This window comes from Oryza brachyantha, chromosome 6 (genome assembly GCF_000231095.2).
Source record: "Oryza brachyantha chromosome 6, ObraRS2, whole genome shotgun sequence".
In the NCBI taxonomy this organism is placed as follows: Eukaryota; Viridiplantae; Streptophyta; class Magnoliopsida; order Poales; family Poaceae; genus Oryza; species Oryza brachyantha.
Genome location: NC_023168.2, coordinates 13716346 through 13726723, shown reverse-complemented (window position 1 = coordinate 13726723; position 10378 = coordinate 13716346). Strand labels below are relative to the sequence as shown.

The 10378-nt window shown below is 48.1% G+C and overlaps 3 protein-coding genes across 3 annotated transcripts; all 3 read right to left on the bottom strand.

Annotated features, from left to right (window-relative positions):
* Positions 1-269: 269 nt before the first annotated feature.
* On the bottom strand, positions 270-1927 carry LOC121054740 (receptor homology region, transmembrane domain- and RING domain-containing protein 1-like). The gene has a single exon (XM_040525262.1). It carries the CDS (start codon positions 1602-1604, stop codon positions 507-509), a length of 1098 nt encoding a protein of 365 aa, XP_040381196.1. The 5' UTR covers positions 1605-1927; the 3' UTR covers positions 270-506.
* Positions 1928-5004: 3077 nt separating this feature from the next.
* LOC121054717 (RING-H2 finger protein ATL34-like) lies at positions 5005-5712 on the bottom strand. The gene has a single exon (XM_040525168.1). The coding sequence runs from the start codon at positions 5710-5712 to the stop codon at positions 5005-5007; it is 708 nt and encodes a 235-aa protein (XP_040381102.1).
* A 1215-nt stretch (positions 5713-6927) lies between these two features.
* LOC121054716 lies at positions 6928-8539 on the bottom strand. Its single transcript, XM_040525167.1, has 3 exons — positions 8461-8539; positions 7340-7831; positions 6928-7136 (listed from the first exon to the last, which is right to left on the bottom strand). The coding sequence occupies exons 1-3, from the start codon at positions 8537-8539 to the stop codon at positions 6928-6930; spliced, it is 780 nt and encodes a 259-aa protein (XP_040381101.1).
* Between the last annotated feature and the right edge of the window lie 1839 nt (positions 8540-10378).

Sequence of the window (10378 nt, the reverse complement as noted above, 5' to 3'; positions counted from 1 at the left end):
TAGGCAGGACCTAACCCATTCTAATCATTAGGCATGACTTATCGGTTAATAATTTATATTTTGGGAGAGATACTGTATCTAAATTAACCTAATTTCCTACGTGCGGCGTTTCAGGGGCAGAAATGAAAGCGTATTGTCTTGGAGAGGACCTTGCTGTTTTTGCGACAATTCCTGAAACACAGCGACAGAAAATAACGTAGGATATTTTTATTTTTTGTTTATAAATATTTCGTTTTGCTTTTTTCACGAAAGAACCAAACAATTATCCCTTCAGTGAAAATTAAGGGAAAACTCAAAACACACACGAGGAATTTTCTCTTGGTATACATGTATTTTCTTTTTTTTTCTAATGTAATAAGACAATGTGACTAGAGAGCAAACCTAAGCACACACGCTTCTAATTGAAGAGCTAATAAAATGAAGATCAAATAAAAACAAGGAGAAGAATCAAATCAAATTCCCTGTCATGCTAGCCTTATCCTGGCGTCTCTTCTGCAGCCTCGTTATTAATGTGGCACCGGCGACGGTGACGGCGACCGCGATCGGCCACCTTCCCTCGACAGCGCCACGACCTGCGATGCCGATGCCGATGCCGCTGCCGACGTGGTTTCACTTGCATCCACCCCTTGCAGCCACCCGGCGACGGCGACGCCCCTCGCCGCCGACGCCTGCCGACTCAGACGACCTACCGGCGACGGCGACGGCGACTTCGACCGGACAACCACGACCTCCGGCATGTGTGTCGGCTGTGGTGGTGGTGGTGGCGAGCTCGACCACCGGTCGTTCAGCCTGCGGTACGTCGTGGGAGACGGCGAACGCGAGGCCACGTAGTTGAACGCCGTTTGCACCGGCGATGGCGACTTGGACGTGGTCGTCTCCTTCGGTCCGGCGGCGCTGGTCGAGGTGGTGTTGCCTCTCAGCGGGGACGACGACAGTGCCAGGATGTCCGCCAGGACGCGCGACGCCGTGGGCCGCTCCGGCGACAGGCCGCAGCGGCGCAGCTGCGGCAGCGGCGGCGAGACGGCGGCGTCGCTCAGCCGGACGCCGTCGGGCTCCGGGTGCGCGCGGCACACCGGGCACGTGGAGTGCGCGCGCAGCCAGAGGTCGATGCAGCCGCCGTGGAAGAAGTGCCTGCACGACGGCAGCACGCGCACCACGTCGCCGTCGGCCAGCTCCTGCAGGCACACCACGCACTCCACCACCACCATCGCCGCCGCCGTCCCCTTCCCCTTGCCGCTGCCGCCGCCGCCCCTCCTCCCGCCGCCACCCCCCATCACCGGCGGCGACGCCGCCCCCCGCGCCGCCGCCCGGTACGTGAACGTGGGGAGCGCGTCGATGTCGTCGGAGCTCAGCCCGAGCAGCGCGGCGTGCGGCTCGCCGTGCCGGTGCCGCCCGCCGCCGCCACCGTGCTGCAACTGCCTCCACTCCGACATCACCGCCCGCCCGTACCGGATGGCCATGTACAGTATCACGCTGACGAGGACGGCGATGATGATGTACAGCAGCGTGAAGTTGGAGCTCGCCGTGCCGGGCACGCCGACCGAACCGCCGCCATCACCACCACCTGTGCTCAGCTCAGGCGGCGGCGCCGCCGGCGACGACATGGTGATCGCGACCAAGAACAGCACCACCCGCAGCTGCCGGCCGCTCCGGCAGCTTCAAGGACATGGCAATGGCGAACCAATTCGACCAAACCAATCAAACAGACCAACCAACCATTTGCATCGACGGAGAGGAGGTGGTTGACGTGAGATTTATAAGTAGAGACGAAAGCGATTTGCGAAGCATGCATGCTTGGTGCATGATAGGGTTCTTTCAGTTGGGTCGCTGCCTAGCTAAGCTCTCTAATTAGATGGGATTGGATGATCCATCATCGGTGACACGATGAGATCATGAGACGGCATCGATCACTTGAGTATTTGATTAGTTTCATGACATCGTTTTGTGATAATTTCGTGTTGGATTTGGGTTGCTGGGTAGTGGTATTGTTTTAAATAATATTTTCACCTCTGGATTATCTAGTGATATATTTTGCGCATTTTGTTAATTAGTCGTGATTGATTGATGACTTTATCATTGTGAATTTGCGAGTTGTTTGACATATGCTGGTGAATGCCTGGATAGGGAGATTTCATTAGCGTCGAGGTCAACTTTGCAGCCGAACAGATGTAGTGCCATTTTTTAAAAGTATTTTGGGACAATTGAGACAGTGACATCACGAACTGGGAATACAAAAAACATTGCGAATTATGTTACTAAATACCAAACTAAGGAGTGAGATCGATGTGGGAAAGAAGAAACAGATTATGGATAATACCATATCAAAATTTAGGACTTTTAAATAGCCTAGCCCACCTCCCTTAATAAGCATTGGCAGTTTAGGACTTATAAGAAATTATTAGGATACATGGCTGCCTTGGAGCAGAGACAGCAAGATGAGGAAGGTGGACAAATAGTAGCATGCATTACAATACCTACCAGATATTCATTATTGCTCTATCATAGGCTAAAGCGGTCTTATCTAATAAGTATTTGCCCAGTTAACATTGAGAAAACATGCCATTTTACTATTGCTCCGTTTCATATTACAAGTTATTTAGATTTATCGTAAGTTTAATTCTTCAAATTTGATCAAGTTTACAGAATATTTACAATATTAAATTAGTTTCACTGAATCCAACATTGAATAAATTTTTATACTATTTATGTTTTACTAAAAAAAATATGCTATATTTCTTATAAACTTTGTACTAGCTAGGCCTAGCTTGCCAGGGGAGTATAGTCCATTTGGTACCGTAAGTTTCATTGGACGCTTAGTTTGGTTCGTAACAATTCATCTAGTCATGTTTGGAAGTTTGCCATTGGCTCAAAATGACCCCACCTGAAGTGCCATTTTTGAAAGGCAGCTGAACGTATGCTCAACTTCGATTGCAAACTCCCTTTAAAAAAAATATCAAATATGCATTCTGATCAGGTAGTAAACGAAAGAAAGAAAAAAGAGAGTTTGGCTTACCTCATGAGCCTAGCCACACTGACCTGTTCAAACCTCAGGCCATGCCAAAAAAAAAGAAGGAAAATTCAAACAAAAAATACCGCTATAACAAGTCAGTTTCAATTAATGCTGACCGAAACCCTGGTCTTTCATGTGCCAAGCCTTTTTGTCTCTCTTTATTTTTTTTTTCCATTGTTCTAGGCTCTGATAAATATGTGGTGCTGACCGAGCCCGATCCGAATATTACTCGGGCTTGTGCTTTTTTGGCTGGGCTGATCCGAATTAAGTTTGAACTTTGAACGGGCCTAGCTCTCTGCAAATCCATATCCAGTCTAGAATTTTTTGAATTTTGAATTTTATTTATTAAATAATTTACAAATTTAATTTTGTATTTTAAAAAATCACAAAACTAACCTCCTGCCGCCCTCTAAAAGGGCGGAAAGGTGATGTGGCAAACGACCACTCGGTCGCGAGCAACGGCCAGAAACGGTGATACGGCAATTTTGCTTTTAGGCCCTTTCCGCCTTATGTAAGGGCGGCAAGGACCTAAGTGCAAAATTTACCGCGCCGTCCGAAAATTTGACGATTTAACTGTGGTTTGATAGATATATGTATGATGTATGAAATTTTCTACTCAATACTACTACTTAACTCGCTCCTCCTTTTCTATCTATGAGACTAAGGATCGAATCCTCACAAGAGCTACTAAATAAAAGAGTGAAACAGTGACCACTGAGAAACAATTACATACGATATACATATATGTATCAAATCGTGGTTCAATCGAAAAATTCTTGGGCAGCGCGGCAAATTTGCATTTAGGCCCTTGTTTCCACCCTCCTAGAGGACGGCAGGAGGTTAGTTTTGTGATTTTTTGAAATGCAAAATTAAATTTGTAAATTATTTAATAAATAAAATTCAAAATTCAAAAAATTCATTCAGTCTATATAAATACACCCTGTTCTGTGATTTGGAGCGAAGAATTGAATCTTTTCAGGATGGATCTCTAGAATAGGTTGAGCGACTTGTGTAGTTAAAGGTGTTATTAAGAATTGATTTGGAGCTAAGAATTGATTCTTTTCGCGATCCAAGAGTAGGTGTAGGCTGATTCAATTAAGTTAGTTGATCGTTGGTGCTTTTGTTAAAGGTGTTTAGTGGCAACTTGTGCTGGCTGGCTGCACGTTTCAGATGGTGCTTGCTGTTTCGCTGGAGTATTTAGCTGTGTTTTGGTCGGTTGCTCTCTGCGACAATAGCGTTTGGAAGGATTGTTTGTTTTTGTGCTCTGAATTGTAAACCGGTTTCCCCCGGTCCCCTCCGCACGCTTTAATGAAAAGCAGCGCTTTTGACCTTTTTCTAAAAAAAGATAGGTTGAGCGAGATGTTGAGCGCGTTCACCAGAGCTGATACTGTATAATCTCTCGCTTTTTTTCCGTGCACGCTGTTGAATATGATATATTTTTTTTAAAAAAGTTTATATGAAAGTTGTTTAAAAATCAAATTAATCTAGTTTAAAATTTATAATAGACAATACTTAATTAATCATATACTAATGATATTTCTCATGTGACGATGCAACATGCATGTGCGTGCGAGAAAATATTAGTGAAATGACCCTTTTTCAGGGCAATGTTGAAGAAACGAGTTGGTAACCTAAAATGTCGTGTAAGTAAAGTCAAAGTGTAGGTCACATGACAAGTCCGTCTGTTCTGACCAATGTCCACTTGTGTGCCAAATAATCCCAGTAATTAAAAGCTTAATAAGCAAGCCAGGTACTGGTAAAGAATCAAGTAGCTAGTCACGACGATAATCTCATCTTCTTGAACAACAAATAAATTACAACAGTTGTAAATTTCTAGTATCAATTTAGTGAATGCCCATTTGACCAAAAATCGAGTGATTAATTTGAATGCAAAAATTAATTTGAAGGTCAAACATGTAAGTGAAATGTTAATGCTGCTGAATCGATCTCTTGCGAATCCTTAAAAATAACTCAGAGTAAGGTTTTGCTGTACTCTACAATTCGAACACATGCAAATCCGTCATCGTCGTCGTCGGGGGCGGCGGCGCTACGGTCGACGGTGACCTTGACAGTCGGGCTCCACCACTCTCTGCAGTCCACGAGCGAGCCGGCGACGGCGACATCATCTGACTATGGGCGACGACGCCGGCAGCTCCGGGATCGGAACGCATACTCGATCGCACTGGAGACGGCGACCTGGATGCCGCGGCGGAGGAGACATTGGGCGGCGATGGCGCGCACCGGCGCAGCTGCGGGAGCGGCGGCGACAGGGACGCGAGGCCGAGGCGGACCTTCTCCTGGCCGGGGCTGCCCCGGCACAGCGGGCACGTCGCCCGCGACAGCAGCCACACGTCGACGCAGCTGGCGTGGAAGTAGTGCTTGCACGACGGCAGCATGCGCACCAGCGCGCCCTCGCCGAGCTCGTCGAGGCACACCGCGCAGCAGTCCGCCACCGCGGCGGCCCCGATTAGGCGGCCGCAGCGGCCGGGCGAGACGGCGTGGTAGGTGAACGTCGGGAGCACGGAGACGTCGTCGGGGCCGAGTCCCCGCTGCTGCGCCGACAGCGCGGTGGCCGCGTCGGCGGCGCCGCCGGGGCCAGCACGGGCGGTCCGGCTGTAGTAGATGACGGCCAGGACGACGATGGCGACGAAGGCGGCGATGCCCGTGTACCGCAGCGTCGACGACGCCGCGTCGCCGGGCATGATCGCGGTCGCTGGCCGTGCACTGGTGCGGTGCCGTGGGAGGGACGTGGCCCGCGCGCGGGAAGTCGTACGTACGTGGTGTTGGCCGGTTGCGCGCGCGAATATCATTATCATATGGAGGCTGGGACTTGTATGCATTGGCCTCGTCTGCATGATTAATTGTGGGATCGGGAGGATGGCAGGCACGTAGCGGTGGAAACGCGGCATTTTGATTCTCCTTTTTGAGGATTTTTATCTGAGGATATGCATAACCAAAAATTATTGTATACAATTCGGTATATCTATTTTAACAAATTGATAATAGTTACAAAATTAATAACTTAATTCGATGTATATGCATTAAGTAATACATTAGGACTAAAATTCATGAATTAAGTTAAAACCATCACTAAATACAATATATATATTGTATATATATATACAATATAATATACACAATATATTTCGAAAGCTACATTAATGTTTGAAATACATAGAGGCAGCTACGCAGGCTACCCATGAGTACCACCTGATCCACTGGCTAGTGTAGTACTACCGATTGGACGTGACGACTCCCGGGCGGGCCCCGGCTGGCTGCGACGCTGCATTGCTGCAAGCCTGTGAGGCTGTGACGCATCTGATCGGCATGCATGGGCCGGCAGGGGCATGGGCCTCTAGGCGGCTCAATGGTCGACGCTCGGCTTGGCCCTTTTTTCTTTTTTCTAAAAAAAATACGTATATACGAGATATACATCACCGGATTACAGGGTTTGCCAGTGCATACCTGGCATACCCTGTAGATCTGCCCCTGCTTTTTGGAAACGTTAAATCTAAATGGTACACGTGCATGATTTAGACTTAACAAGCGCATGCCCGCTCAGCCGTCCGATCCAACAAAAGATAAGTGGTATGTGACTGCAACCAAGACAAGTAGCCTTCCCCTTCCCCTTCGCGACACCGCTCGGCTCCAACCCTTAGCTCTAGGGATGAAAACGGTTTAGAATCTTTCTAGATTCTGGATTTCGGACTAGTTTTCGGAAATAGAAATCGTCGGTTAGAATTTATCTGAAACAGAAACGAAATCAGAATTGGGCTGATCTGGTGGTAGCCCGAGCAGCAATCGAGAAAGCTGAGCAGTGCACAGGTAGCCGTCGAGTCTACGACTTGGTCGATGCATGGAAGACCAAATGGATCCTTAGGGTAGACCTTACTAAGGTCTGTGTAATCCACACACATTCACCATTTATTGTTTTTTTTAATCAAGACAGGATTGTCCAAGCAGTCGGGGTACTTGACTTCTTTAATGAAGCCAGCAGCGAGGAGTTTGGTTAGCTCCTCCTTGATCACGTCCTTCCTATCATGCGCGAAGAGGCGGAGGCGTTGCTTGATTGGTTTAGCGTCGTCTCTGACATTCAAAGAGTGCTCAATCACTTTTCTAGAAACCCCTGGCATATCAAATGGTTTCCAAGCAAAAACATCTTTATTATTTTGAACGAAAGTGATGAGCGCGAGTTCCTATTTAGAATCTAACTGAGTTCATATGAATGTAAATTTGGAGGGGTCGGCCAGGTCGAGGGGATCTGCTTTTTCTTGCTGGAGGTGATCTTTGCGGTCTTTTTGGACGGCAAGTCGTCGTCCTCTGGCTTACGAGTCGATTCTTCGTGTATCTTCTCTCGGCCGTCCTTCTCCTCGATTTGCTGCGCGATTTCGCAGCTCTCCGCCTCGCAGCTAAAGGCTTGCTTGATGTCACTGCGCAGAGTGATGACTCCATGGGGCCCGGACATCTTGACCATAAGATAGGTGTAGTGTGGGATCCCCGTAAACTTCGCCAGTGCGGGCCTGCCGATGATGGCGTGGTATGTTGTTTCGAAGTCAGCGACTTTAAAGAAGATGTTCTCCGTCCAGTAATTATCCTTTGTGCCAAAGGTTACCGGAAGAGTGATATGCCCGAGTGGTGTAGCCGACAGCCCAGGGATGACCCCGTGGAAAGGCGCATTGCCTGGGGGTAGCTCCAACCTAGGGATCTTCATGTCGTTGACCGTTTTGGCGAAGAGGATGTTGAGGGCGCTTTCGCCATCGATGAGCACCCGCTTTAGCTTGACACTCTCGATGACTGGGGCTAGCACCAGTGAATACTGTCCTAGGTGAGCCACTCAATCAGGGTGATCTGAGCGGTCAAACATGATCAGGACTTCCGACCAACGTAGGTACTGGGGACGTCCACTGTTTGTGGTGTTTATCTCCCTTGATGTGAGCTTTTGCTTGCGCTTCGACTTGTATCCGAGTGGGGCACTGTAGATGTGGTTCAACTCGGCTTGTGGGTCCTGGAAGTCGTCGTCCTTGTCAGCGGGCTTTGTCTTACTCGGCCCAGCGGCTCCCGACTAGCCTTTGGCTAGCTGTTCTGCATAGTGACACATGACAAAGCAGTCTTTGGCCAGGTGGGAGGACTTCAGGTGGTAGGGGCACTTGCTGTTCATGACCTTATCGTAGTCAGACATTTACGAAGGAATTTTTTTCTCGAAATGGAAACGGATATAAATATTTTTCTCGGAAACAGAAACAGATATGGTAAGGGCATTATCCAACGGAAATCGGAACCAGTTGAAATTTTTCTTGGAATTCTTCTACATGCCTATATGACATAAATTCACAATATCAACCAAAATGACACAACCCACTTCAGCAAGTTAGCCTTAACTACTTAATCAAAACATATATACAAACACTTTACATTGTATCAACAACCATGTCTGTGTACAACTTTGGCACCGTGATGCTCGAGGTCAAGTGCAGCAGGCGTCCCGTGAAGCACACACTTCACGATGACGGTGATGTCATCTATATGCATGGCCCTATGGATCAAAGAGTCGATGCCTAGGAGATGGATCACGTGCTTGGTGTCGGGCTCTAGTGCATGCACCCTAGGTAGTGGCGGCGAGCATTGTCGGCACCTCAGTTGTGGTGCTACCGAGACAGTGGCATTAGGCCCCTAGACATCCTTGGGCCTGGTGAGGAGGTTATTGGGTGGCAGCGCATAGTTGGCTTTGTGTAGGGATGTCGTGCATGTTTGGCAATGGTTTGGGGGCATATGGGTAAGATGTGTCAGGCTGGGCCGATTTCACTAGCGAAAGCTATGATTGGCTTTGACCGGCCAAACAACGATGATGCCTTAGGTGTAATTTTCCTCTTTGGAGGTGTCGTCATGATATTCTTCGCCTCCCCAACCAATTTTCTTCGAGCAAATCCTTGTTCTACTAGTGGACAAGCGGTGTGTTCACGTTGTGTCCTCTATGGGCATACTACTTTGGAGAAGCTTACCTATGTCATGACGATATTTGCCGAACTCTCGCATCATTTATGTAGCCGAGGTTGTTCGGCAAGGCTCTCATTGTCCTAGTTCCTTACTTGCTCCTAGTGGGTGACCAACTCTCTTGTTTCTTTTGTTAGGTGAAGTAAGAGCCGTCTCACTGTTTGCGGTGGTGCACCAAAGCTTGGAAACGATAACACTTTACATTTTCTTTTAAGCATTGTTGGTGCTTTCTGGGTCTAGGTCTTGTTTCTTTGTAGTTTGGATGATGTCTACTGTCAGATATCGTTATTGGTTTGAGGCTTTTGTAAATTTACCATTAGCTTTTTCTAAATTGCAAGGATACCACTAGAATGGTAGTTCTAATGATATTTTTGTAATTTTCTGGTGACAGTTTTGCAATAACGTTTTAAACCAGTGTGAAATTTATAATTGTCCCTATTGTTTTTGGCAACATCTCTGGCGACGATGACACGATAGTGGTAGAGTCTTAGTTGCTATGTTGCTAGCCAAGCTTGGCAATGATGACATGTTTTTTGTGAAATCGGGATCACGCTGTCAATTTTACGGCAAACTCAACAACAATGCCTCGTAGTTAGCTCTATCGTTGTTCTGAGCTGGTGCTATAGAGTTATGTACTGGTCATGTGTTATGAGGTGTTTCGACTATATTCTTTTTTTCTTTTCCTTATAACCCAGCTATGGTTTTTCCTCCTTTTTCTTTAAAAATATTTGACAACCGGTTTTGTTTAGAAAAAAAAAAGAAAATCGTGTCTTCCTTCCCGTGGCAATGTTCTAGAGGTCACGTCCTTTTCCAAATGTTCCGCGCCACGAGCCGCCACGGCGCGCCTGCCCATTTTGGCGCGCGGCTAATGACCTCATCGTTCGCGTTCAAATTCAAGAAAGAAAGAAGAAAAAAAAAGGAAAAGGTTCAAATCTCCCTCCTCCTCGCAGTGAGCGCCGCCAAAATTTGTTTTCTTCTTCCCTCCTCGCCTCCGTCTCCGTGGCTCGGCGCGGCGGGGCGCCCTGACTGGCCTCCGAAATCCAAATTCCCCCCCAAATTTTCCAAGATTCGCCGGCGCTCCCGACCGAATCGCCGAAACCCACCGATCCCTCCAAAAGCCTTTTGCTCAAATCATTTTTTGCGAGCTTCCCCTCTCCCTCCCAAATCCCATTCCCACCGCAGCTCGGTTGTTACAAATAGCCATGGATTCCTCGCTCCTCTGCCATCCCCAAGCTCCAGCGTTGCCGCCTCGCGCCTCACCGAGCCCCCGCCCCCAGCGCAGCGGCAGGTCGAGCTCCCGTGCCCGTCCGCGATGGCCGTCATCGACCACCGCGGTGTCGGCAAGGAGAACGTGCCGCCGGCGGCGGCGGCTGCTGC

Excerpts from the sequence above, each read along its gene's own strand:
- LOC121054716 (XM_040525167.1), bottom strand. The coding sequence starts at position 8,539 with ATGCATATAGATGACATCACCGTCATCGTGAAGTGTGTGCTTCACGGG. Across the intron at positions 7,832-8,460 it reads ACTTGACCTCGAGCATCACG|GACAGTATTCACTGGTGCTA; the intron begins GTGCCAAAGTTG and ends TGGCTCACCTAG. Across the intron at positions 7,137-7,339 it reads GATACACGAAGAATCGACTC|GGGTTTCTAGAAAAGTGATT; the intron begins GTAAGCCAGAGG and ends TTGATATGCCAG.
- LOC121054740 (XM_040525262.1), bottom strand. The coding sequence starts at position 1,604 with ATGTCGTCGCCGGCGGCGCCGCCGCCTGAGCTGAGCACAGGTGGTGGT.
- LOC121054717 (XM_040525168.1), bottom strand. The coding sequence starts at position 5,712 with ATGCCCGGCGACGCGGCGTCGTCGACGCTGCGGTACACGGGCATCGCC.